This window comes from Chamaea fasciata, unplaced genomic scaffold, assembly GCF_029207755.1.
Source record: "Chamaea fasciata isolate MVZ Bird 193981 ecotype frontalis unplaced genomic scaffold, bChaFas1.0.hap1 SCAF_14, whole genome shotgun sequence".
Taxonomy (NCBI): domain Eukaryota; kingdom Metazoa; phylum Chordata; class Aves; order Passeriformes; family Sylviidae; genus Chamaea; species Chamaea fasciata.
The window spans coordinates 10,037,417-10,061,121 of record NW_027094099.1 but is presented as its reverse complement, the minus strand read 5'-3'; the positions used below and the strand labels follow the sequence as shown (position 1 = coordinate 10,061,121).

The following is a 23,705-nucleotide window of genomic DNA, read 5'->3' as shown; positions in this document are numbered from 1 at the left end:
ACTGAGTAAAGCAAAAGGGAGCTGAGCAATGATGCCGGTCACAGCAACAGGCTGTGCTTTCACAGAATGGGTCAGGTTGGAACAGACCACCGTGGGTCATCTGCCCCCTGCTCAGGCAGGGTTATCCCAGAGCACGTGGAGCAGGACTGTGTTCAGACAGTTCTGGTGTATCTCCAGTGAAGGAGCCTCCACAACTAATCTGGGCAATCTGTTCCAGTACGTGGTCACTTGCACAGTAAAGTTCTTCATGTTCAGGTTGGCCTTTCTGTGCATCAGTTTCTGCCCACTGCTCCTTGTTCTATTGGAGGGCACCACAAAGCAGAGCCCGATTCCATCCTCTTCACACCCACGCTTTACACGGGAGCTCCTCTCAGTGGCCTCTTCTTGAGGCTGAACAGGCCCGGCTCCCTCAGCCCTTCCTCATGAGAGATATCTCCAGACTCTTGGCCAATTTATTAGCTCTCCGCTGGACCCGCTCTAGGAGTTCTCTATCTTTTGTACTGTAAAACTCATAACTGCACACAGTACTCCAAATGCGGCCTCATCAGGGCTGAATAGAGGGGCAGGATCCTTCCAGAGACGCGCCAATGGCCAGACTCGCAGCCTCGGCGGGGGACCCGGGCCGGCAGCGCCCACGCCGGACACACAGCAGGCGGCCCCGGCGCCAGCACGGCGCACTCCGGGCCACGGCAGCGCCGGCCCGAGGAGGTTCCGGCGTGCAGTGCCCAGGCCCCGCCCGGCCGCCGTTGCCAAGGGCCGGTCGCTACCAGGGGGAGGGAGCCGACGACGGGGCGGCGCGGATTGGGCTCCCAGCGCCCCGGGCCGGGGGTGGGAGAGGCGCGGGCGGCAGCGGGTTCCGGGCGGAGCGGAGCCACATTGGGCAGCGCCGCGCGGGGTTGTGGGAGAAGGGGCCGTCCCCGCCGCCGCCCCCCGCCCGTCCTCCGGCCAAGATGTCTGACATGGAGGATGATTTCATGTGCGATGATGAGGAGGACTACGATCTGGTAGGGCGCGGGGCGGTGCGGGAGTTCAGCGATACAGCCGGGGGTGCCGCCGGCGCGGCGCCGCTTCGGGCCGCTGCTGGTGCGGCTCGTCCGCCGCAGCAGCCGCCCCGCCGGGTGCTGCCCCGGCAGGGAGCGCGGACATCCAGGATGAGTTTCCCTCCCGGGGAGGAGGATGCGGGCAGGGGCTGCGAGGGGCGGGAGCTGCTGTCGGAGCCGCCACTCGGCCGCCTCTCGGCGGAGGAGCAGGCCAGCCCCGGGCCGGGCAGGTGGATAGGCCCGGCCGGTGCCCCGGCCCGGCCCCGTGTCCCCCGCAGGGCTCAGCTGAGGGGAGGCTCCGGCGCCTCTGCCCCCTCTCCTCCTGCCTCGGCCCGAGTGTCGGCACCGAGCGAGGTGATAAAGTTGCCCGCCCTTCTCCCCACCCGCGGCTGCGAGAGGCCCTTGGGGGCAGATAGTGTTCGTGTGCTTGTGTGAGCAACAAACGGAGGGAAAAGTAGGGGGAAGAGAAAGGGGAGTGAGGAGAAACGGCCTCACGGCCGGTTTCTGATCCAACGCGCCGAAGGGCGCACTTATTTCTAACTTCTTGCCTTTACAGTCTTTGTAACCTTTCTACCACTCCCTTTTTGTTTTTAATTGCAAGATTAGGGATTTTTCGTGTTACGTTTAGTTAAATATTAGTGTTAGATTTTGTCCTAAGCTTCTAAAGTTAAAAAATTGCTGCTTATCTGATTAATTGTATTGCCCTTATGTTATATTGAAGCTTGAGGTCTGCTCATTTGAGGTTCTTGTGTTTTTTTCTTTTCTGAACTTTTAATTGAGTTTTTAGAACTAGAGACTTTTTTATGTGTGGTAGAAGCTTGGGAGTCTTATTTCATTCATTTCAGCTAAACCTGTATCCATTTCAGCTTAACAGTATTGCAGTTTGACTGAAAAACTCCAGACACTTTTTTCTCAAAGACTTGCTTTCTGACACATTATTTGGTAGTCATTGCCACTTATACATTCACTTAAAATGTTTTCCTGGTTTTATTTTGAGTATTTCTGGGCAGTTTATGTTAGGAACTGCTTAGAATGGTTGGATGACATTAGATACAGAATAACAGCATCTACTTTCAGTTTTGAGGGTTTTTTTCCATTCATGTAAGAGTACTTGTCTGACAGGCATTGTCATCAAAACTCTATGAGCTGCTCGTGTCACTATTCTAAAAACTGTTTGCGTTCCCCTTTCAGTCTATGAATGAATTCACACATTGTAGAGACAGGGTTACTGAAGGAAATACACAAAGAACATTAAAAACATTTTGTCCCAAAATTAATTTCCATTAATTTTTATTAACACTGAAATTTGGGTCCTGAATTGAAGTACTGTGGTGTTTTTTTCCATGCAATACAATCAAAGGAATAGTTAACACAGCAGAATTCATGTTCCATATCCTTTCATAACATGAGAACTGGGCATGTAGAGAAACCACTGGAATTACATGTTTCAACCTCTACAGATATGAATAAAAGGGCAGCTCAAACTTACACTGCTTTATGTCAGTGTTCTCCAAGAATAATTGGTCTAGTGCTTTATCCTGTGTTTCTTTTCTTCTGCAGTACTTTATTTCTTATTGGAAAAAACTTCCTGAAACACCTTGCTTGTGGCAGATATCTGCTGTTGACTGTAGTTATTTTTACTGAACATTTTTATTCTCATTAATTACCCTTAGGTCAGACCTTTCAAAAATTTTAAAGTACTGCTTGTAATAATTAGGAGCTTTTTTTTTTTCTTTTCAGTGTGTAATTCCCATGTCAAGCATCAACTAATACCCAAGCTTCAGATTTTTAAAATTTAATTTCAGTTCATAATTGGGAAAAAACCCAAGAATTGAAGAATAAAAACATTCCAGCTAGATTAGTTTCAGCATTCTGGGACTAACAAACCGTGATTGACTGTTGTTTTCAAAAATGCCTGAGACTGTAATTGTAGTGTGCCACAGAACTGTTTCAGAAAAAAAGTTAAGAGCCCTGAAGATAGGGCCTGATTTCTTCCTTTCATGTTGGTATCTAGTTAAATTAAGAGAAGACTGTAAGGGGATGCATGATTCTCACGTTGAGCCTAACAACTGCTGCAAGAGGCTTTGCAAAGAATGAACACAAGACATAATACATCAGTGCAGAATTGAAAGTAAAAGAGCACATGTGAGTGCTGTGAATACTTTGTTAAAGAACTGGAGGAGAGGCAGTGATTACAGAAACAGTCAATGAAAGAAGTAGTTCTCTTGTCAAAATATGGTGAAACTGGGTTCAGGTCTCCTAGGGTAGCTGCCATCATAACAATAGCAGTGAAGACTCCCCCCAAAATTAATTTTGTCAGCTTTTATTAGAAGTGATTATGGCTGTTCCTCTTTAATGTGCACTTGACCCACTGATTATGTAGATCCAGTCAGTTAAATTTCCTTAAGTATGCAAATGTTTCACACTTGAACTGAAATGTGAACAGATATTCCAAAGGCCCAGATCTTTCCCAGCTCCATCATGGAATTTTATATAATTACAGTAATTACTGCACGCTTAAACAATTGAAGACTATCCAGGTTGTACTGAATTGTTTCTGTTTAGTTTTTCAGTGGGTCAGAAGTCAGTTTTACATGTAAATGACATCAGCCACTCTACTGAAGTTGAGTTTATTCACTGGAGTCTTGATATCAGGAAGAAATTCCATTTATATTTGCATGTGGATGAACCTAGATTCACAATTTGCTAGTAATGTGCTGTGACAGCTTTGATTATAACATGAATTATTCCACTTTATGCTTCAATGAACAGAATAATGTTTACTGGTCATTATGAAAGCCACTCAATTTTAATTTCTAGTTTGGTGCTGCTAGGTGCCTTACATGATTTTAGTACAAGTTCTTTTTACTAGATCCAGCTTGAGGGTGGAGAAGGACAAAGAGGGAAGGGCCATTGTAAATTCCATTTTTGTTTTCGGTCTGGGACAAAAGACTATATTTAGAATTGACTTGGAGGCTAAACTCAGCCTTCCTCCAGAAATTGATTCTTCCAGGCACAATGACAACACATTGACAGTTGTTGTAGTACATCTACTGGATTTTCTTGTTTTGTTTTAAATAAATAAGGAATCTGTGGTGTTCTTAATGAGCCATCTTACTGTTTTCTGAAATTCAACTTTAAAATTAATCTGAGGAAAGGTTGGACAAATATATTTGCCCAGCAACTGGTCTTTTTACCTTAGGGAGTTGTATTGTTTCAGTAACTTGTAGAAGATCTGTAACAATTCCAATGAACAGCCATCAGTGGTGAGATGGCTGCAGGTTCATGAAGATTGGCACGACTCAAATATGGGAAGCATCCCTTCAGATTATTGAGGATTTCCCAGTTCAGGATGTGGTGGTATTAGGAAACAGGCAGTCCTACTACTTATTTCAGACTACATGACTTGGCTCTTTCTTTACAACCGAGTGAAATACAGTCCATTGCCAAAGGAATTTTTGTATGTTACCAATTTGATAAGCAATCTCATCACTAGACAGAGGCATTATTCTGTCTTTTATTGCTGGATTATTATAGATACAGTTGAAATTTCATATGGATGTTGTCCCCTCTTCCCAATTGCTCATATTTTACTATTATCATCATTTTATGAAATACATATATATGTTGCAAGAAGAATGTGGTAATGTTGCAAAAACAAGTATTCAGATCTAGGGAAGTACCAAATCAAGCAGATCCACTTGGCCCTCTTCTGTTTATTAGTTAATTACAGTAGTATGTGATTAAAAAAAAGTGTGCTTCACAAAGGACATAGGATGTACTGTTATCTGAATTCATTATTGTTTCATATTTTATATGGATTCAGCATGTGTTGTGATATTTCTTTATGCATTCTCTTCAGACTCATCTTCAAACACAGAATTAATATATTTGAGGCTTCTTTTGCTCATTACCATAATGTCTCAGAAGGAAGTGTTGAGGCAAAAAGCCTGAGAATAATTAGTCAATAAATTCTTTCTATCTAAACATTGACAAGTGTCGGTAGGTTCTGGTTTTTGTTGGCTTCTTCTGACAGTTATTTAGGTCTGTGTTCAGAACGGTGCTCTCCAGGATCTGATATGCAGTTGGGTGTTAAACAGATGTAAATTAGATCTAAGTTATGCTGAAAACTGGACTTTCAGAAAAGGAAGCACATAACTACAGGAGAGCTGCACAACAGAGGCAGAAAGAAAAGGACTTTTTTTGCTGTTCCCTCTACATGTCGTAATACCAGGTTTTTCTTTCTGCAGTCTCCTGTCTCTTTTCTGTGCATCTTCTAACTGAAAAAAAAATAAAACAAAGGCCGAACACTGTCTTTCAGGCAACTCTTCTGACGCCATTGCAAATGCTGGTTTTGCAGACTTCTATTCCTGGTGTCAGCCCTGGTGTGAGCCAGCAGGCACTGGATGACTTGCAGAGTTAGTGGAATGTGGAAAAGAAACCAGGACTCCCAGTGCACGGCTGAGCAGTTGCAGGCTTCTTACACTCTTGTTTTCACTCTCAGGATTTGCCTCTGTACTTTTCCTCTTTGCTCTTTTGCATTCCAGTCTGATTGCTTTCTTTATATTCATGTGCCTGGATACCAACTGGCAAATGCACATAGAACCTGGTAGTGCCTGCAGGTCAGGAAGAGCAAATGCAAAGAAAGTTGTGCTTAGTAGACCTCCTAAATGCCATGGTTATGAAACACAGTCAGCTGAAGTAATATCAATTTTGTACCAGACTTATTCTCAGAAACAATTGCAGTTTATAAAAAAATAAATTGTTGGAGTCAGCCACATCGTTGAAATTTGGTAAAATCACCAGCAATTGACAGTTGACAGTAATAAGTATTTCAACAATGTCCTTGAAAGATAATTTTTTACAGAAGTAGAACTCTTGTCTTTTTTCTGGAAAGTTGCCCCTATATAGCTACTTTCCCCCTACTCCTTCTTTTTTAAAGATTTGCAAAGCAGGAATTCAGTTCCTGTAGTGGTGGTGAATGCTGAACAGAGGGGCACAAGTTTAGGTAATCACTCCAGTTTTGATGTAGAAGTTAGGAAGTGCTTCAGGCAAGAGAGGAGACCAGAAAATTGGTAACGAGTAGTTTTCACAAATTACTTGTATCTTTGTTTTGTTCGTGTAGAACTTTACCAGGTCAGTGTACCACTGTAATAGATGGAATGCCACACATCCACCTTTAAATGTCACTGATACACTGTTACGGTCTCCGTGTCCCTGTCCCTCAGTCTGTCCCTGGGCACAGGGCTGTGCTGCAGGACCTGTAGTCTCTGGAGGCCACATTGACACTCCTGCCACAGTTTTTGGAAAGCAGGAAGGAGCCAAACAGCGCAAGGCACTGGAGTGCAGCAGGGGTGGGAAAGGAGCAGCCATGGATAGGAGTGCTGGGTGCTGTGAACAAACCGTTGCTCCTGGACAAACTGCAAATGGACCCGTGTGCTAAAAGGGATGACTAAAGCTGACTCGGGTGATTCAACTTCTCTGTGTGTGCTCATTTTAGAAGCTGAGGCTCAATGTTTTAAAGCTGTTTACTAGATAAAATTTTATGAAAACTTAACATGTAACATAATAAAGACTTCTTAATTAATTTGGTTTCTTGATACTAATTTAAGTTTTATTAAAACTATTTGAAAGAAGGATGTTCCAGACAGAGTAAACTCCATCAGAGGTTTTATCTCTGTTACAATTGAGCAGGTGTAGTATTTCTTTTCCTCCAAAAAGCAGTGGGATGGCTTAGGATTGAATATAACTGACTACATTCAGAACATGCAGATTTTCAACATAGCAATGCTTAAATAATATCCTGACTTATTTAACTGCATTTTTTCATACTCTATCAGGGCTTTCTAATTTCTTGAGTAATGATAAAAACCCCGTTTGTTTGTTTTGATAATCCCCCGAGAAAGTAAGAATTCAGTGGGTTTCAAAGGGCAGTTCTGGGTACTCAGACTGCTCTTTTTTTCATTTGTACTTATAATGTTGATGTCCCTTTGAAAAATATCACCAGGACCTTAGTTTTAAAAATTCCTAGGCCTTTTACTTTTTTTACATCAGGTAGAGATAAATTATATCATCTAGCTGCTTTTATATCTCAAAGTTCTAAATAAGGATGTTCATCACTATGCAAATTGTTAGGTCTGAATGCTGTAGTGGAGATTTTTAGGGTTATGTAGAAATCCTGTTTGTAAACCATATATTTCTACCTAATTTGCAGCAAACTTCCTACCTAGAAGGTTTGAGCTGGTGAAGTTGTTCAGGCAGGAAGCAGGGGTGTTAAAAATGAGGGTGAAGAAAGGCTAGGCTTTTGCTATCTGAATTTATTGTTAACAGAACTTTTCTGTTTTCAGAACTGAGAAGGAAGTTCATATTTTTCTTAATTGGAACTTTGAGGACACAGCTTTATATTTTCCTCCTTTCATGCTCTTGGCAGAAGCTTAATGTTCTCACATTTGTATCCTACTGCACTAAGCCATCTCTGCATCAAAAGAAGACAGAGTGCTCATCCTTCTGAATTTATCAGCACTGGCGTAATTAGCAGCAGTGCTTGAAATAAGATTCAGTATCTACATGGCTGATTTTTTTTTTTAATATTGTCTAAAGATTAATGGCATCAGCTCATACTTAGTTTCAGGTTTTAATGTTATCTTCATAGCCTTTAAATCTAAATAAGTCTTTTTTTTAAGTAAACCACCTTATATTTTCTGGAAGTAGGAAAGCCTTATCTCCATTACAGCTTTGAGTCCATATCATCATCCTAAGTCTGATGTGAGGCAAATAGGCATCAAGTGAAGAAGAAGCAGAGCTGTGAAAACATAAACCAGTACATTTGATACATTTCAACGCATTTCCACTGGGGGTAAAAAAATATCAGTAGACTTAACACATCTTTATTATGTATTAATATTATGAAAGGAACTTATGGGATATTTAAGTAGCATTGAGAAAAATTATCTGAGAAAAGGCTTCTTGCATGAATCCACATCCAGAATCATTGCCAGAGCTAAGATGAAAGTTCAGATGTTTCTGGCTTGAGGCTAACAGAGCACATTGTCTCCTAAAAGGAATTAATTTAGTTTGCTTTCCTTTTATCTTTGCAAATAGACACTTCTGCCAAAAATATTCCCCATTGTCCAAGTTACGCATAAACAAGACGTCAGCTGATTACACATATTTTTGATGCTGTGTTGTTTAATTTTTGGCAGCCTGTAGATATAAGGTGCCTGATATGGCTGTTGACATCGTGTGTACATACCCGTAGCTGCTCCAGTGGAGTTGGATCAATAGGATAAGGAGTTTACAAAAACAGACTAACCAAAATGAGAGCCTGCCCAGCGAAATTGGACATTTGCTTCCTGTTTTCTTTGCTGTTTTCAGTATCACCTTTTTATAGTTCTGTGGGAATTCAGAAAACAGGTTTGTGGAATTCACAAGACTTTTCATTCCATTCATTCTCACTAATGATAGTACTTTGTTGGGTGAAAATAAATACATACCTGGGCAACTTGCCTGCCTATTACAAATAGAAACATTAAAAGGTAGAAAGACAAATGTCTCAAGTACCACGTTTAATAAAACTTGGTTTGACTGTAGGCTCCCATAATTAATTTTTGCTTTAGAACTTCAGAAAGCTTAAACTTTGAGAGATTGCCTGCAGTGCAGGGAGGAGAGAGCTAATTTAAAACTTTTCTTTTGCCTCATGTTTTTTTCATTTCTTCCCATGGTTTTGGAGAAGTCCATTAATAGTAGGAATATACAAATGAACAAAAGAATAAATGTGCCTGACAAAGTACAGCAAGAGTAAAATCCACACTAAAGGAGGGGACCTGACTGTGCATTGCTTATGTTGGTGCAAGGGAAAGTGACTCTGACAGTAACTTTGAGATTTAAACAGATTCTGTTAAAACAGCTCATCTCCTAGTAGCCAAAATCCTGCTCAGAGAAGTTAGCTTGAAAATGCAGAGGTGTGAAGTGGTTTTGAATTGTGTAAACATCAAATGAAACTATTATTTGAGCTTTGTTCCTGTTTTGTAATTAGGGCATGCAGCATTGTCCTTTAGCAAAAGAAGATAAAATATGCAAGGGTTTTTCATCAGAAGTAGTCTCAGACTACTTCTTTAAAAAATTAAGTAGTAATTGTTAGAAGTAAATACTTCAGTTTGTTTGGCACTAGTGAACATGATGGATAATTATTTGATTAAATTGTTGTGCTGTGCTGCACCCCAACATCTTTGGCAGCATTTTTAGCATTTTCTCAATCATCTCCTGCTTCTCAGTGCAGAAGCAGCTGGTGTTACTGTCATTACTCTTTTTTTTTTTTTTTTTTTTTATTTCCTTAGACAAGGATGAATCGTTGTGGCATAGAAAGGCAGATTATAGAGAGATTCATGGAAGCATTTGATACCCTCCATAGCTGAATCATTACTTGTGTGGCAGCTCAGGCAGAATCTTCTCTGTGGCTGGCAAAGGCTGGATAATTGAGTGTCTTTAGGAGGATCAGTGGGCAGCATGTTCTCTCCCCTCCTAGAAATGACATGTGCTCCTGGGTCTGTGGGGTAAAACTCCAGCATTGGCAGAATTTCCATAACAGAATCTGTTCTTGTCATAAAGGTGGAGTTGGTGGAGCTATGAGTTCATTAATCTAGAAAGAAATCTGTTGACAGAAAATGTTGGTGGATGGTGTGTCTGGCCTAGTATTGGAGAGAGAGAATATCATTGTAGGGGTCCATACCTGTTACGTGCTCTAAAACCAAACGCTGCCTGCTAATACACAAGCATTTCATGCCAGTTGGAGTAATATGTCTTACTATTTACAATTTTCAGCAGATTATTAGATGTTCTGAACCTTTTTTTCCCTTCTGATTTTTTTTTCTTAAAATGTAGGAATATTCTGAGGACAGCAATTCTGAACCAAATGTGGATCTGGAAAATCAATACTACAATTCGAAAGCTTTGAAGGAAGATGACCCCAAAGCAGCATTAAGCAGTTTTCAGAAGGTTTTCTGTCTTCATATTCTATCTCTTCTTTTTATATTAATTCACATTTTAAAATATTTGATACCATTTGAGTTATTTTCTGAAATTTTAAGAGTGGGATTTATCTTTTAAATTACTAATGTGCTAAGTTTATTATTGAGTATCTTAGACTTCTGGCTGACTGCCTTTCAGGATCATTCTTAGGGATAATAAAAAGGAGATAACATAGTCTTATCACAGATCTGACTTCTTAATCTTCAGGATTTACTAAGTTAATTAAACAATTCTAAATGTGTTTTCGTGCATCAGCAATAGAAACTTGATCCATTTGGGTTTTTTTAAATGAAATGGTGTTTTCTCCAATGTCTTATGTAACGTAGTTACTTTGCTATCTGCTTCCAAAGCTTAAATGTTTAAGTACTAAGTGAGGGTTAGGGTTAGGGTTAGGGTTTGGGTTAGGGTTAAGTGACACAGAGTTTCTTCTGTTCATCTCAGTTTTAAATTTTTAATGTTTGCACACTGCTATGAGAAAGCAGTATGTTAGATTAAGCTTTTAAAAGAAAAAATAGATTTTTGTATCTCTTGGCTCATTTATAGTGTATAACAAAATTATATACGTGACTTTAAAAAAAATCACTGTCTAAAGTTTTTACTTACAAAACATTTCCTTGTCCATGTTACATTAAAACCTAGAAGCGTTTCTCCTTTGTGAAGGAACTGTAGTAAATCAGAAGAACTTTTTAACTTAATTTAGTCAAAATTTAGTTGACTCAGTTTTGCAGGAGGTGTCACAGCTATTTTTGCATATGTGTTTATGGAGTGGTGTTAAAATTTAGTGTTTGGAATTAAAGTGTTTGCTGTTAGACAACAACAACAAAAAGCACATTCACCCTCCCTACATCAGCTAAGCTGTGAAAACTGATGAGATACACTCTCACTTTTTCAATAATACCAGGAAAGAATAAAATTAAAGAACAGGGCAGAGTCAAACATTACTTTGTAAGGAACAAAGTGGGGGGGAAGGGCATGCATGGGATATGTGTATTTTAAACAATTTAAGTTTGAATAAAGCTTTTATAAATATTGTTTTAAAAATCTTCTTTTTCAGGTTTTGGAGCTTGAAGGCGAAAAGGGAGAATGGGGATTCAAAGCTCTGAAACAGATGATTAAAATAAACTTTAAATTGGTAGGAATTACAGCTATCACTTGGGAGTAAATGGCATAAATATGTATTGGATTCAGAGATCTTAAGTTTTTATTCTTATTTATGGCAATGACAACTAGATCTACCTGAACTTGTCTTTTGCAGCCTTTAATGGCTACTGCAGATATGGCAGGGAAATGATGTGGTGTTTGCAAGCCAAAGGCAAAATGAATGCAAAATAACTGCTGTAGTCAGCTGGGACTCCATGGAAGTGTGAGGCTCAGTCCTTGCTGTGCTGAGGTGTCACACCACTGACAGTGGTCATGTTTCTCAGTCTGTATTGCACCAGGACAAAACAGTGAAAAATTTATATGCTTGAGTTGTATGGCCAGCTCTGCTTTCTTCACTGAGATAAATATTTTAAATCTGTGTTCTGTGTAGTCCTGAAGTTATTTCTGATTCTGCAGGTTAGGAATAAAGTGGTGATAAGAAAGTTTTAATAGCAGCCACTACTGCATTGTCTTTCTTTATGCTTTTTTTTCCTGTATGTACACTTTCAAGATATATCAGTTTTAATAGTTAAAACAAAAATTATAATGTGATTTTGTTTTTTCCTTTTAGACTAACTTTCCTGAAATGATGAATAGGTATAAACAGCTATTGACCTACATACGGAGTGCAGTTACAAGGAATTACTCTGAAAAATCCATCAATTCTATTCTTGATTATATCTCTACTTCCAAGCAGGTTGGATCATCAGTTCTTTCATCTTCATAGTTTTCAGTTTTGCATTTTTAATTATGGAAATTTTTTGTGTTTAGTTTGGGCCTTTTTGATCATAATAGAGGAATTCTGAGTATTCATTTGCTGTCATATGTAAAAATACATTTCCCACATATAGTGGATTCTATTAACACAGATAAAGTCTTCATAAACTTGTCCTTTTTTGGCAATATTTACCTGGAATTCCTATATTAATAAATAAGAACTTTTTTAGCATAGCTACACAATGCAAGTGCCCTGTGAAATATAATTTTTAATTACACAATGCTTTTTTTTTATTAATTTTGGGGGCAGAGGGGAATCTTTGCAGTGAAGTGTTGCTGTGAAATACTGCCTGTCCAGTGCACTGTGCAAGTGAGGTACATGTCCATAGATACACAGCCCATTTCCTTTTGTTTTGTTCTGTGGAAGCTTTAGAGAGAGTAGGAAGCTCCCCTCACTGACTACCTGAAAGTAGCACCTTCATATGGAGGATCATTGGTCCTGAGTGCTGAGTCCTTGGGCATTATCGCAATCCTTCCTGTCCTGCCACTCTTAGAAGTGGGAGTTGGATGCTGGGTTACTCTTAAGGTGTAAAGGATTGTCTTAGGCTGTCCCTTCTTGGCAGAGGTCAGTGTCTCTGGTTTGTAGTGGAGCCAGACCTGGAGGGACAGTCTGGAAATCTTAACTTGATGTATAGTCAGATTTGTTACCCCCAAAGGAACAGTGGCCATGAACAATACTAATGCATTCTTGGTAAAACCCTTGTAAAAGGTAACACTCAGCACTTTGATTTCCACTTCAGCTGTTGTATTTTTGGGTTTTATGCAAAGAAACAGTTTGATGTGCTCAAGAGCTTTCTTCCACTCAACACTGCTAGTCCAGAAAGAAGAAGGCATCTTTTCCTTTGACCATTTTCCTCTCTTTGTAAAGCATTTTCTTTTTGATATGTAAATTTTTTTTTATTCTTTTAAGTGGGAACAATATTGCCTGTGTTTGTTACACAATATCAGAGTTCTGTTTCTTGGTTATATAAGATGGGTTTTATAAGGTGGCTTTCGTTTTTCACAGATGGGTACAAACCTTAAAATGTGAATACTTTTTAATTATATCTGTTTCATATAAGAAAAGATAGTGTATTTAGTTTGGTTACTTTAGAAGCTGTTTGCAGTTTAAATGCAAACATTAAGTAAGATGAAGATACCTTTCTTATTTTGAAGTTCAAGCATGCACTTTTAGTTTGTTCAGATTGACTTTATTAACAGGTACAAATTTGCTGTTTACAATTATAGAATTCTGATTTTTTATGTCAGATGGATTTGCTTCAGGAATTCTATGAAACAACACTTGAAGCTCTGAAAGATGCTAAGAATGATAGATTGTGGTTTAAGACAAACACAAAGGTAAAATACACAACTTCCTATTTTTTGCTTTTCTTTTTCTTCAGCTAATTCTTATAAATTATAATTGTGAAATTTTAATAGACCTCAGTATTTTAACTTTCTTTTCATTACAGCTTGGCAAATTATATTTAGAACGAGAAGAATATGGAAAGTTACAAAAGATTTTGCGTCAGCTGCATCAGTCGTGCCAGGTACCTTTATATTCTAAATCACCGTGGCTTAGTAAACAACATTGATGCATTAATTTATTTTTTTTAATACATCTGTTGTTGGCCTTTGAGGCATTTTGCTGAGCTTTAGTACAGAGGGAAGAAATACTGTGCCTGATTTTATTTGTTATCAGCTTGATAACATGAACAAAAAATGCCGAGTGCTTTATTCCTTCCTTAAAGATGAATTTTAAAAAATTATTCATGACTGCTGTTTGGGTTTCGCTTCAGGTGCAAGGATGAGAATCACATATCAATAACCTATAGTGCATAGACATTTATTTTAAAATATAGCGAGGATTCCAAGTGAGCTCTGTTCAAAACTGAAAGTACTGTTGCTACTTTCCCATCTGGAAGGGGAAAAAATAAATTAGCCATGCAGTCTGCTGTGCTTGTTTGTGACACTTTTCCTCCTTCAGTATGAAAATAGGTTACAAATATCTGGGAAATGGTAATGTTAGAGGCAGCAGAAGTGTCATATGTACTACCTGTGTATATATGCATTTGTGTCAGTCATTGTATTTATATACTAAGAGTGTGGTTTAAGGAAAGTGGAAAAGTTTTGAGGAAAACATTTAAGTAAAAATAATGATGTTTTAAATAAAGAGCTTCAAAATGTAGCTCATGGTAAGTTCTTTGAGTACTGTGTTTTCTGTTAGTAGTTACATCAGAATTTCAGAGTTTCAAGAATATTCTTGTTTCTGACAGGAAATTATTGAGAGTATTTGGCTATCAGTGTTTTACTAGTATAAAACTGAAATTGCTGTTCTCTTAAAATTTCACAGTATTTATTACTTAATCTGTCCTAGACTGATGATGGGGAAGATGATCTAAAAAAAGGTACTCAACTATTGGAAATCTATGCTTTGGAAATTCAAATGTATACAGCACAGAAAAATAACAAAAAACTTAAAGCACTATATGAACAGTCATTGCACATCAAGTCAGCCATTCCTCATCCACTGATCATGGGAGTTATCAGAGGCAAGTTCATCTTGAATTTTTTGTCTTCTGTTGCAGAGATTTGTTCCATGAAAATCTGATAACCAATGTTTTTTTCCAGCTCCAGCTATAAAGACAGAGGTTTCTGTGGATTCAGGCTCATCATTTTCTTCTTGCAGGACTTCAGCTCTACAGTTTTGGTGCCCGAGTTCCAGAGGCACTGGTCAGAAGGGCAGGACAATTGGCTAAATAACTGTTAGGAGAGAAGCAATGGAAAGAGAAGAGGAAGAAGAAACTTGCTGTTTTGACACCATGGCAAGCAGCAAAATATGAATGCAAAGGCATCTGCAGGGGATAAAAACAAAGCCTTGGCAGGACTGCTAGCAGAAGGGACTGCTGTTCCTGCAGTCCCTTTTTATAAATTTGTGTCTCACCTTGCTAAAACTCAGCAGGAACCAAAGGGCTTTAAGATGCGCTTGAAAATATTATTTATTATCTGCAGTAATGAATTGTAGTGAAACAAGCCGTGTGTCTTGGAAAAAAACTCAACTTTCTTCAGAACACTGTTATGCCAGGCAATGAGGCAGCAGTGGGTACTTCAGAAATAAACGGATATAGATAGTATTTCTCTTTTTTTTTGTGTGTGGTTTTGCTCAACAGATAGGGAAAATTCCATAAATACACAAGGCTGTTGCCACTGAAATGGAGATAAATTCTGCCTCAGTATTTTTGCAGTATTTTAACATAATGGCAACATAATTATTGGCTCTGAGGATTAGTGTTCTTTAAGTTTTATGATGCGGGTTGGGTTCTGTTTTTCCTTCTTGGGAATGGGTTTATTCAAATGACAGTGCTGTAGGCTAGGGCACTAATGCTTTTTTTTCCTAGTGATTTCAGAACCAAATGACTTCTGAAAATGTTTCAGTAATCTGTTTAGAAATAGCATGGAACTTGAGTACAATTATTGTAGTCAGCAACAAGCACACAGTGTTCCTTTTCATCTGTGTTTTCTTTTCAGAATGTGGAGGCAAAATGCACTTAAGAGAAGGAGAGTTTGAAAAGGCACATACTGATTTTTTTGAAGCATTCAAGAATTATGATGAATCAGGGAGCCCCAGAAGAACCACTTGCTTAAAATATTTGGTCTTAGCAAACATGCTCATGAAGTCTGGAATAAATCCATTTGATTCTCAGGAGGTATTTTTTTCTTTTCCCTTCACATTCCCCTCCCACCTCCCCCTCTCCTCATCCCCTCACCCTTTTATGAATATATAGAGAAATTACCTAAAGGATGGAAATGGAACAAAAAAAATCTAAACTTGCATATTTTGTTTTCTGTTCTGTGTAGGCTAAACCATACAAAAACGATCCAGAGATTCTAGCAATGACAAATTTAGTAAGGTAAGATTTTTATTTTTCTGGAGAACAAAAATATAAAAAGAAAAAAGATTGTCCAACCTGAAAGGGAATATTTTTAGAAACGGCTTTTCTCTGCACAGTTAATGCAATTATTCATAAATATTGGGCAAATATTTGAGGACTGTTTTTCATTAGAAACTATGAGAGACCACAGTATAGATGCTCTTACTATGTAGAGGTACAGAAACTGTGTACTTTTGTCACTTTATGGTGTGACAAAAAACTCATTTCTCCCCTTAAATAAAGTTGTTCCATCTTGTACTGCAACTGGTCTTTTTAGGCTCTGCCTGATGACATAAGAGAAATTGAGTTGAGTAACATCTCATACCAAAGCCAATAGAATAATTTGCTGCATGGATATGTAACGATTTCCTAAGTTAGGAATATGAAACTTAACTCTCAACGATCTCCTGTATCCTTCAAACATGTGAAAATCAAAAGAAAACCTCATTACCTCTTAGAGGCAATTGAGAACTTCTATGTATGAAGGTCATTAGGTCAATGAACTGAAGCAGGGTTTGTACACTGGGTTTTGAAACTTACCTACTGTATCCTCCCTGGCCTGCCTCTGCTCCTTTTCCCATCTTTTTCCTACATAAGAAGTAATGTCTGCTCACATTTTGAAGCAGTTGATCCTGGGTTGGAACAAACTGCTGTGACATTGCTGTTGTTCTTTACCATTGTATACATACAAATTGTTTCTGAAAGTGAGGATATTCATCCATTATTGACATGGTGATTGAATAAATTATTTGGCAGTTTATTAAGGGACTATTTCCAGTAATTCATTCCACTTTAGATGTTTTTTTTTTTCTAATTCACTGTCATAGTTTCATGTTTCATTTGAGGCAGAAGGAATTCCAGATGGTCTTACCCAATCTGATTTTATTCGTATTTCTAATTTATATCTTTTATCTTGACATTTGAGTATAACTCCTTCTTTGAAGTTAATAATGCAATTAAAGTGGTGTTGGTAAGAAATACGCAGAAGATAAAATTAATTTCAAAGATACAGTTATGTTTTTAATCCTTCCTATACAGTGGGAACTTGCATGCTTTACATATGATAAAAAGAGACTTCTGAAATAAACAATAAAATACACTGAACTGAAATTCCTTTTATTATGTAGTAAAATTTACTGGTTTCATGTGATACAGTCCATGCCACTCATACAACTATAAACTGCTCAAGTTCTTCCTTAAACTTAACAGGTCTTTTTCTTGGCCATTTTAATAATGGACAAATCTTTTTTTACCAGTTTCAAAACAAATTTAAAATGTACAGAATATGATGGACAAATAGATGTTGTTACTAAAATGTTTGATGTTAGTCTTAGACCTTTTTCTTGAAAAACATTCTTTCAAAACAAAACTTTCAACTTCAGTTTTTCTTCAGAAGCTCCAGCTCTTGACCTTTAATTGATGCTGTGGTGGCACCTTCTTTTTGCAATGCTTTCTCAGATGATAGGATTGACTTGTGAAAGGTTATATACACAAATAAGCTATAAATAAAAATCTAAAAAGTAATATTATGCCAGAATTACTGATGAATAATCCTAGAAGTCTGTATTTCTTTCACCTTCCAGTATTTTTAGCATTGAGCTTAAGCTGGGCATTGTAGAGACATTGTAGACTCTTTTTTAGCTCTTTAGTCCATAAAGTATGACTTCATGAAGCCAAAATTCATATAATGATACTTTTCAAAACAGAGTATTTAAGAATAGCTTCTTAAAGTACAAAAGTTTCAAAACTAGAGTGCACTTGTGGAACAACTAAATGTTCATACTAAACTTCAGTAAATGCTGCTAAAATTGAAAGAGGAGAAAGGTCATTTCTGTTGCATTTCATCTTGAAAGAGTTCTTGCTTATAAAGGTTCTGAATATAAATATTTTCCACCAATGCTTAATACAGGTTTTTTTAGAAGTTGTAGAGCATAATCATATGAGTCTGTTTAACTTTTAAAATTAATAACTCAGTCTCTTGGTTTTTTTTCTGAAGTGCCTATCAGAATAATGACATCACTGAATTTGAGAAGATTCTGAAAACAAATCACAGCAACATCATGGACGATCCCTTCATAAGGGAGCACATTGAAGGTATTTTAAAGGCTATTATAATCATTTTTGTTTTCACTTCTTTGTAAGGTCCTTTTTTTTTCTTCCCCCCACCTTGGTTTATTTTTCTTTTTGGCACAAAGAGTTCCTTGTAATTATTTGTGGATGATTCCTTTACAAGTTACTTAGAAGTTGGTCAGGGCTAACTTGTGTCCAGGCATGTGGCATGACTGCAAAGATGTGCAGGACTGATGGAGAAAGTTCTAGAATAGTGGATATTGTAAGATATCTATGGTGTTGTTAAGACACTTGAAGATTTTGAGTGTTGTTTTTGTTCTTACTCTTTTTCCATTGGAATAGTGAAATGAGAGCAGCCCTCTCCTGTAAAGATGGTTTGTATCAGTCTCATCCAGTTTGATGTTTGAGAGTTTATGAAGTTAATTTACTGCTTCAGATTACAGACAAAATACATAGACAGTTGCACTAATAAATATAGTAATATAATATGTAGAGAGATGCATACTTTCCATTTTTATCTTGTAGACAATGGTTGGAGTTACAGTACCTCTACTTAATAGAATGGGAACACATTAACACATGCCTTTCTGCTCCATTAATGTGACAAAATAAAGTCACCTCATCCATTTTTCATGTTTCTGAGAACTGAAGAGTCTCTTCACTTGAATATAGTGCTCAGTTCTTCACTAACTGTTTCCAAGAGTGGGTCTGACTGTGGCAGTGCAAGATCATTTAGCTGGATAGTTACATGAAAGAAAAGAGTTAAATCCAGAGACCTGGTTTTCTTACACTTGTTTGTAAAAGAGAACAGGGCAAACAGCAGGGGAAACTAAATATAACCCACTACTGCTGTTCCATGTGGACTGGTGAGCTGCAAAGACTCGGTAAGATTAGAGCTGGGTGCTCATGGAGGAAGGTGTGACAGAACTGCAGAGCAAGAGGAGGAAGCTGTATTAAGGCACTGAAGAGAATTTGAATGTCACTCCTTATATGCTACTGATGTCTCTCCATTTTCACTCTGTAGTGATACACAACATGTTCATGGTTATGTTTACATACCTTGCCTCATTGTTTTTATCTCCATAGTTTATTGAGACACATAATCTGGTGTTAAGTGTGGTGTTCATATATTTTATTATATAAATAGTCCTTGTTTAAACAGGTAAAAATGGATCTAGGTTTTTCTCTGTTAATTTATAATTCTAATTTATGCTTTCAGTTTATTCCAACCGTCTCTAATAATGTAAAAATTTATAAAACAATGACTGCTTTATTTTATCTAAGCAAAATCAGTCTCTCCATGCAGACCATTTTATATGACTTCAGTTCCTCGTAATTACACCATTAGGCCCTGACTTTAAATGTGAATATTCCCCATGAAGTTAAATGCACAGACAATTTTAAGTTGCATAGCTTTAAGAATACCCCTTTTCACTTTTTGTACAAGGCAAGCATTCTAGCCATAAATTAGGGGGGCAGACTTACCAGGCAATGATCTCTATGATATCCGGTTAACTTGAATAAATAAAATTTTTACCAGAGAACATGTTGGTCCATGTTTGAACAGTTTTCAGCTCTGTCCACCTTCAGAAAAGGAGGGAGTTATTTTGCTGAGCTTCCCCACCCACTGAATTACTACCTTCAAAGATCCTGGTGTTTAGTGTATCTTTCTATATGGAGAGGTATAGCAGCTTCATTTCAATACTGTTGTTTTTACAGTGTTTATGTTTTCTTCTCTTACAGAGCTTTTGCGAAACATCAGAACACAAGTGCTTATAAAATTAATTAAGCCTTACACAAGAATACATATTCCTTTTATTTCTAAGGTATGTGTCAGTGGAGCCTTGCATTTGCTTAAGTAAATGATTAACTGTGAATAAAAGCTTTTAAATAAATACAGTGCTTCCAGAAATAGAACATCTAAAATACACTCTAAACCATAAAGTACTAATGATGTAATGCTGGCAGCTTTGCAGTGCAAAAATGTAAATTTCAAGTGTCATCCAACTGCTTTTTATAATGTGTACTAGGATGGACTTCTAAAATACTCAACTACCATATTCTACTTGGTGTGGAAAATCACGTTTCTTAAGAAAAGAATAGAAAAGTGAAATTTGTATAATAAAAATGTAATTATGACCATAAATTTTGTGAATGTAAAAATTAAAATATTAATCCCTTTTGTTCATAAGCTATCTTCACATGTTTGTGTTGTACAATTTACAGAACTGTGGTAGTAGAACAAACTACGTATTACCATAGAATCACTGATTTCACTACCTAATCTGCAAGTAATTCAATACAAACCCAGTGGTAATACATGGCTATTTCCATCTCCTGTGGGTTCTGTGATTTTGCCTGGAAAAATTCACAGCATTACAAAATACATATGAGGGATGGCTATTTTTTATGCTTAAATTCTCCTTGCATCTCTGTATGCTTTTTTTTTAAGCTAGACTTAACAATTGTAGAACTTGCTTGAGCCAGAAGATGCAATTATGTCACTAAATGGTTTTGAGTGCAGATCCATTCTTTTCTGATAATTGTTGTTCTATTTTATTTCCTGGGTCTTTGTGGTTGTGGTTTATTTTGTTGTTGTTTGGTTTGGGATATTTTTTATCTGTTTGTTTTTTCAGTAAGTCAGTAAAGGAACTCATTTCTGGAGCTTCTAAAATTTTGCTTTCACCTCTTCAGCTTTTTCTGAGAGGTTACTGGTCTCTTGATTCTTGACCACGTGTCCTTTGGGTGGAGGTCTTTGCTTAATAGATCATTCTTGAATTGATACTTAGGAACAGTAAGAAACAGAGGTTGCACCAATTTCTGTATATGAAAATAAAGATTGGAGGGTTTTAATGTTGCAAAACATAGTAGCAGCATAATGAGTTTTCTTTTTGTTTCAGGAGTTAAACATAGATGTAGCTGATGTGGAAAGCTTGCTTGTGCAGTGCATATTGGATAAGTATGTACCTGATTCTTGATTATTGATCTCTGATTACTTTAAAATAATCAAATTATAGAAGAAGCAACAAAACAATATTTTGGGGCGTTGTGATAATACTGGTTGATTCTAGAAGTGAAAGGTAATGGTGCCGACTTTGGATTTGCTTGGTTTCTGAGCAGTAAAGTATGTTTGAAAGATGGAAGCCAAGAAAATTATACAGGGAGATTGAGTGGTATCTTTTTACTTTAATTCTTAATTACATAATAAATTCCCTGAATTATTCTGAAATTATGAAAGTTGTTATTCTTAGTAATTGCTGCTTAGACCCGTGTATATTTTTGAGTGCATTTTTAAGTTGACTGATTGGTAGTCTGCACTCGTAACTAGAAAAATTTAACTACAATTTGTAAAACCTATTTTTCTGGAGGGTAACTTGTTAGAACTACTACAAAAATATCATCCATACATGGGCTTGTATTGTTTGACTTCTCTTCATGTAAATCGCCATTTTTCATGATTCTTTGACTTCCAAGAACTGTTTATGTCATACTGCGTCAGACTTTGTGTGGGGTCATAGCCAAGCAGATAAAATATGCATTGCCCAATGAATTAGTTCATTTGATTTTCAGTCATGATGACAGCTTAATAGGCAGTACTGCCCAGGACAATAATTATAAAAGTGCTGCATTCTGAAACGGACTTTGTGCCTCTCTTGTTTAAGACCTCTTATTTAATCTTTTATTTTTTGTTTGTTCCTATTTCCATGTCCATTAGCAATTTATAGTTCTTATTTATTTACTTCTAGCACTATACATGGCCGAATTGATCAAGTCAACCAGCTCCTAGAACTGGATCATCAGAAGAGAGGTGGTGCACGTTATACTGCGTTAGATAAATGGACCAACCAACTAAATTCTCTCAACCAGGCTGTAGTCAGCAAGCTGGCCTAACAGAAACCAAGCTTCTACAAACGTACTTAAGGCAACAGTGCAGTGATGTAAACCTTAAAAGAACTGGGAATGGCAAAACTACTGTCGGTTGGTGTGCCCTGAAATTATTGGAGTTATGGCAGAAGTGCTTTTTTGATCAGCTGGTTTGTGTTTTGCTGCTGCATTTATCCCAAGAAAAAAACAGCTTTAATCTCCAGAAGAAAACCAAAATGCCACGGGATTTATGCTGTATTGACATCTTGCCCTAAACATACAACATCCTAGTAATTTGTCAAGGGGCAATTAATGACCAGAGAGAAGATTTTTGTCATGATTTTAAATACACTGACACGTTACTGTTGGTTAAATTTAAACATGTTTTACCTGCAGAAATTCTCTCACAGAAATAACCTGCAATAACTTGAAATGCATACCCTTTTGAACACTTCCTTTTCTCATGTATAAATTGAAATGTTTGCTGCATTTTGCAAAATGTCAGTTCTCCAAAAATGTGTCCATATATTTCTGTACCTGCAGTGTAGTAAAGGTTTAGAAGAAACCCCATAATTATAGTGGCATACTGTCACTTAGGTTTCAAGCAGCAAAATAAACAGTGCAGTTCAGAAATTGTACAGTTTGTTTCTTGATGTGCTTTCATTATACTTGAATTTCACTTGTGTTATTTTTAAAAGAAAATAGGTATTACTTGATCTCATCACATTTGTGAAGGACAGTGTGGAGATTCTAAGTCTGAACCCCTTGGTATGTGTGCTGCTGATTTTTCTTTTTTTTTCCCTTGAAATAGTGGAGTATAAATACTAAAGAGCTGACATTTAGCAGTCTTGCTAACTAACTTCTAGCTTCAAGGTGCCAAACTATTATCAGTCCTGTCTCGTTATGTTGGTGGGTATTTGGCATCTCTCAGGGATATGCTCAGTTTTTATTTTGCTACTTCAAGAATTGAGATTTTCCACGCAGCTCCGTGGGAATAGAGATGCAGAGCCTGTGGTCTTTTTGAGCAGATTCAGTGTATGACACTGTGTGTATGGAGTGGGCACCAAACACACTTTGATGGAATCTGTTTTGTCCCATATGTTTGATTGTATTGCAGTCCCTTCAGAGCTGCTGTTCCCTACCACAGTATGGCCACATGCCTTTTGTGTCCAAAGATTTTGGGATCATCAGATTATTTTAAAATAAATACAGTGTTGACCACAGCAAATTTTATTCCTGTAGCACATTAGAGCTGACAGAATAATTCTCTTGCAGGTCTCAGAAATGTGAAAAGGGTCAAATTTTCCATAAATGCAAGTATTCCAGTTTAAAGCTGAGAGTAGTGTGTGATGGTACACAAACAGTGCCACACACAGACATTGTAATAATAGAAGGAAAAATTTGTATGTAATTAACAACACCTCAAAAATAATGAAAAAGCGTAATAAATCACAAATGTCCATCATATACATGCAAGGCAGTGTGGTAAACTCAATGTTCTAGGGCAGGATTTAAATTTGCAACAGGGTATAATTAAATAGGATAAAATTAACTTCAATCTGAGGAATAGTTATGTCCCTTAGAAAATTATTTTGCTCTGCAGTTGTCAAAGCAAGTGATTTTTTTTCCTAGTGTTTACACCATAAAACTTAATGTGTACTGTGAGTAGCGTGATGTTGAATCTTGGGTGAGAATTTCTTCTTCACTCATGTATTTTTTATCAGTAGGTGTTTTTAATTTATCCACTTACTTAAAACAATAGTAAAATTTAAAGTTTTAAGCAAAGTTTTTTTCCTTTGTAAAATCTGTATATAACATTTGACTAAAGCACCTTGTATTTTGTTTCCTTATAATGCTGTGATGTGTAATTCCAGTA

At 37.4% G+C, this 23,705-nt stretch overlaps 1 protein-coding gene across 2 annotated transcripts; it reads left to right on the top strand.

Moving 5' to 3' along the window:
* The first annotated feature begins 837 nt into the window (after positions 1-837).
* Positions 838-22,467, top strand: COPS2 (COP9 signalosome subunit 2). 2 transcript variants are annotated; one of them, XM_066196256.1, is made up of 13 exons: positions 838-1,004; positions 9,921-10,034; positions 11,122-11,199; positions 11,779-11,904; positions 13,212-13,322; positions 13,436-13,513; positions 14,341-14,515; positions 15,492-15,670; positions 15,822-15,874; positions 17,892-17,989; positions 19,709-19,791; positions 20,866-20,924; positions 21,712-22,467. In XM_066196256.1, the coding sequence occupies exons 1-13, from the start codon at positions 951-953 to the stop codon at positions 21,854-21,856; spliced, it is 1,353 nt and encodes a 450-aa protein (XP_066052353.1). In that variant the 5' UTR covers positions 838-950; the 3' UTR covers positions 21,857-22,467. The 2 variants fall into 2 exon arrangements, with proteins under 2 accessions (XP_066052353.1, XP_066052354.1); XM_066196257.1 differs by having other exon boundaries at positions 840-1,004; positions 13,233-13,322.
* Positions 22,468-23,705: the final 1,238 nt, after the last annotated feature.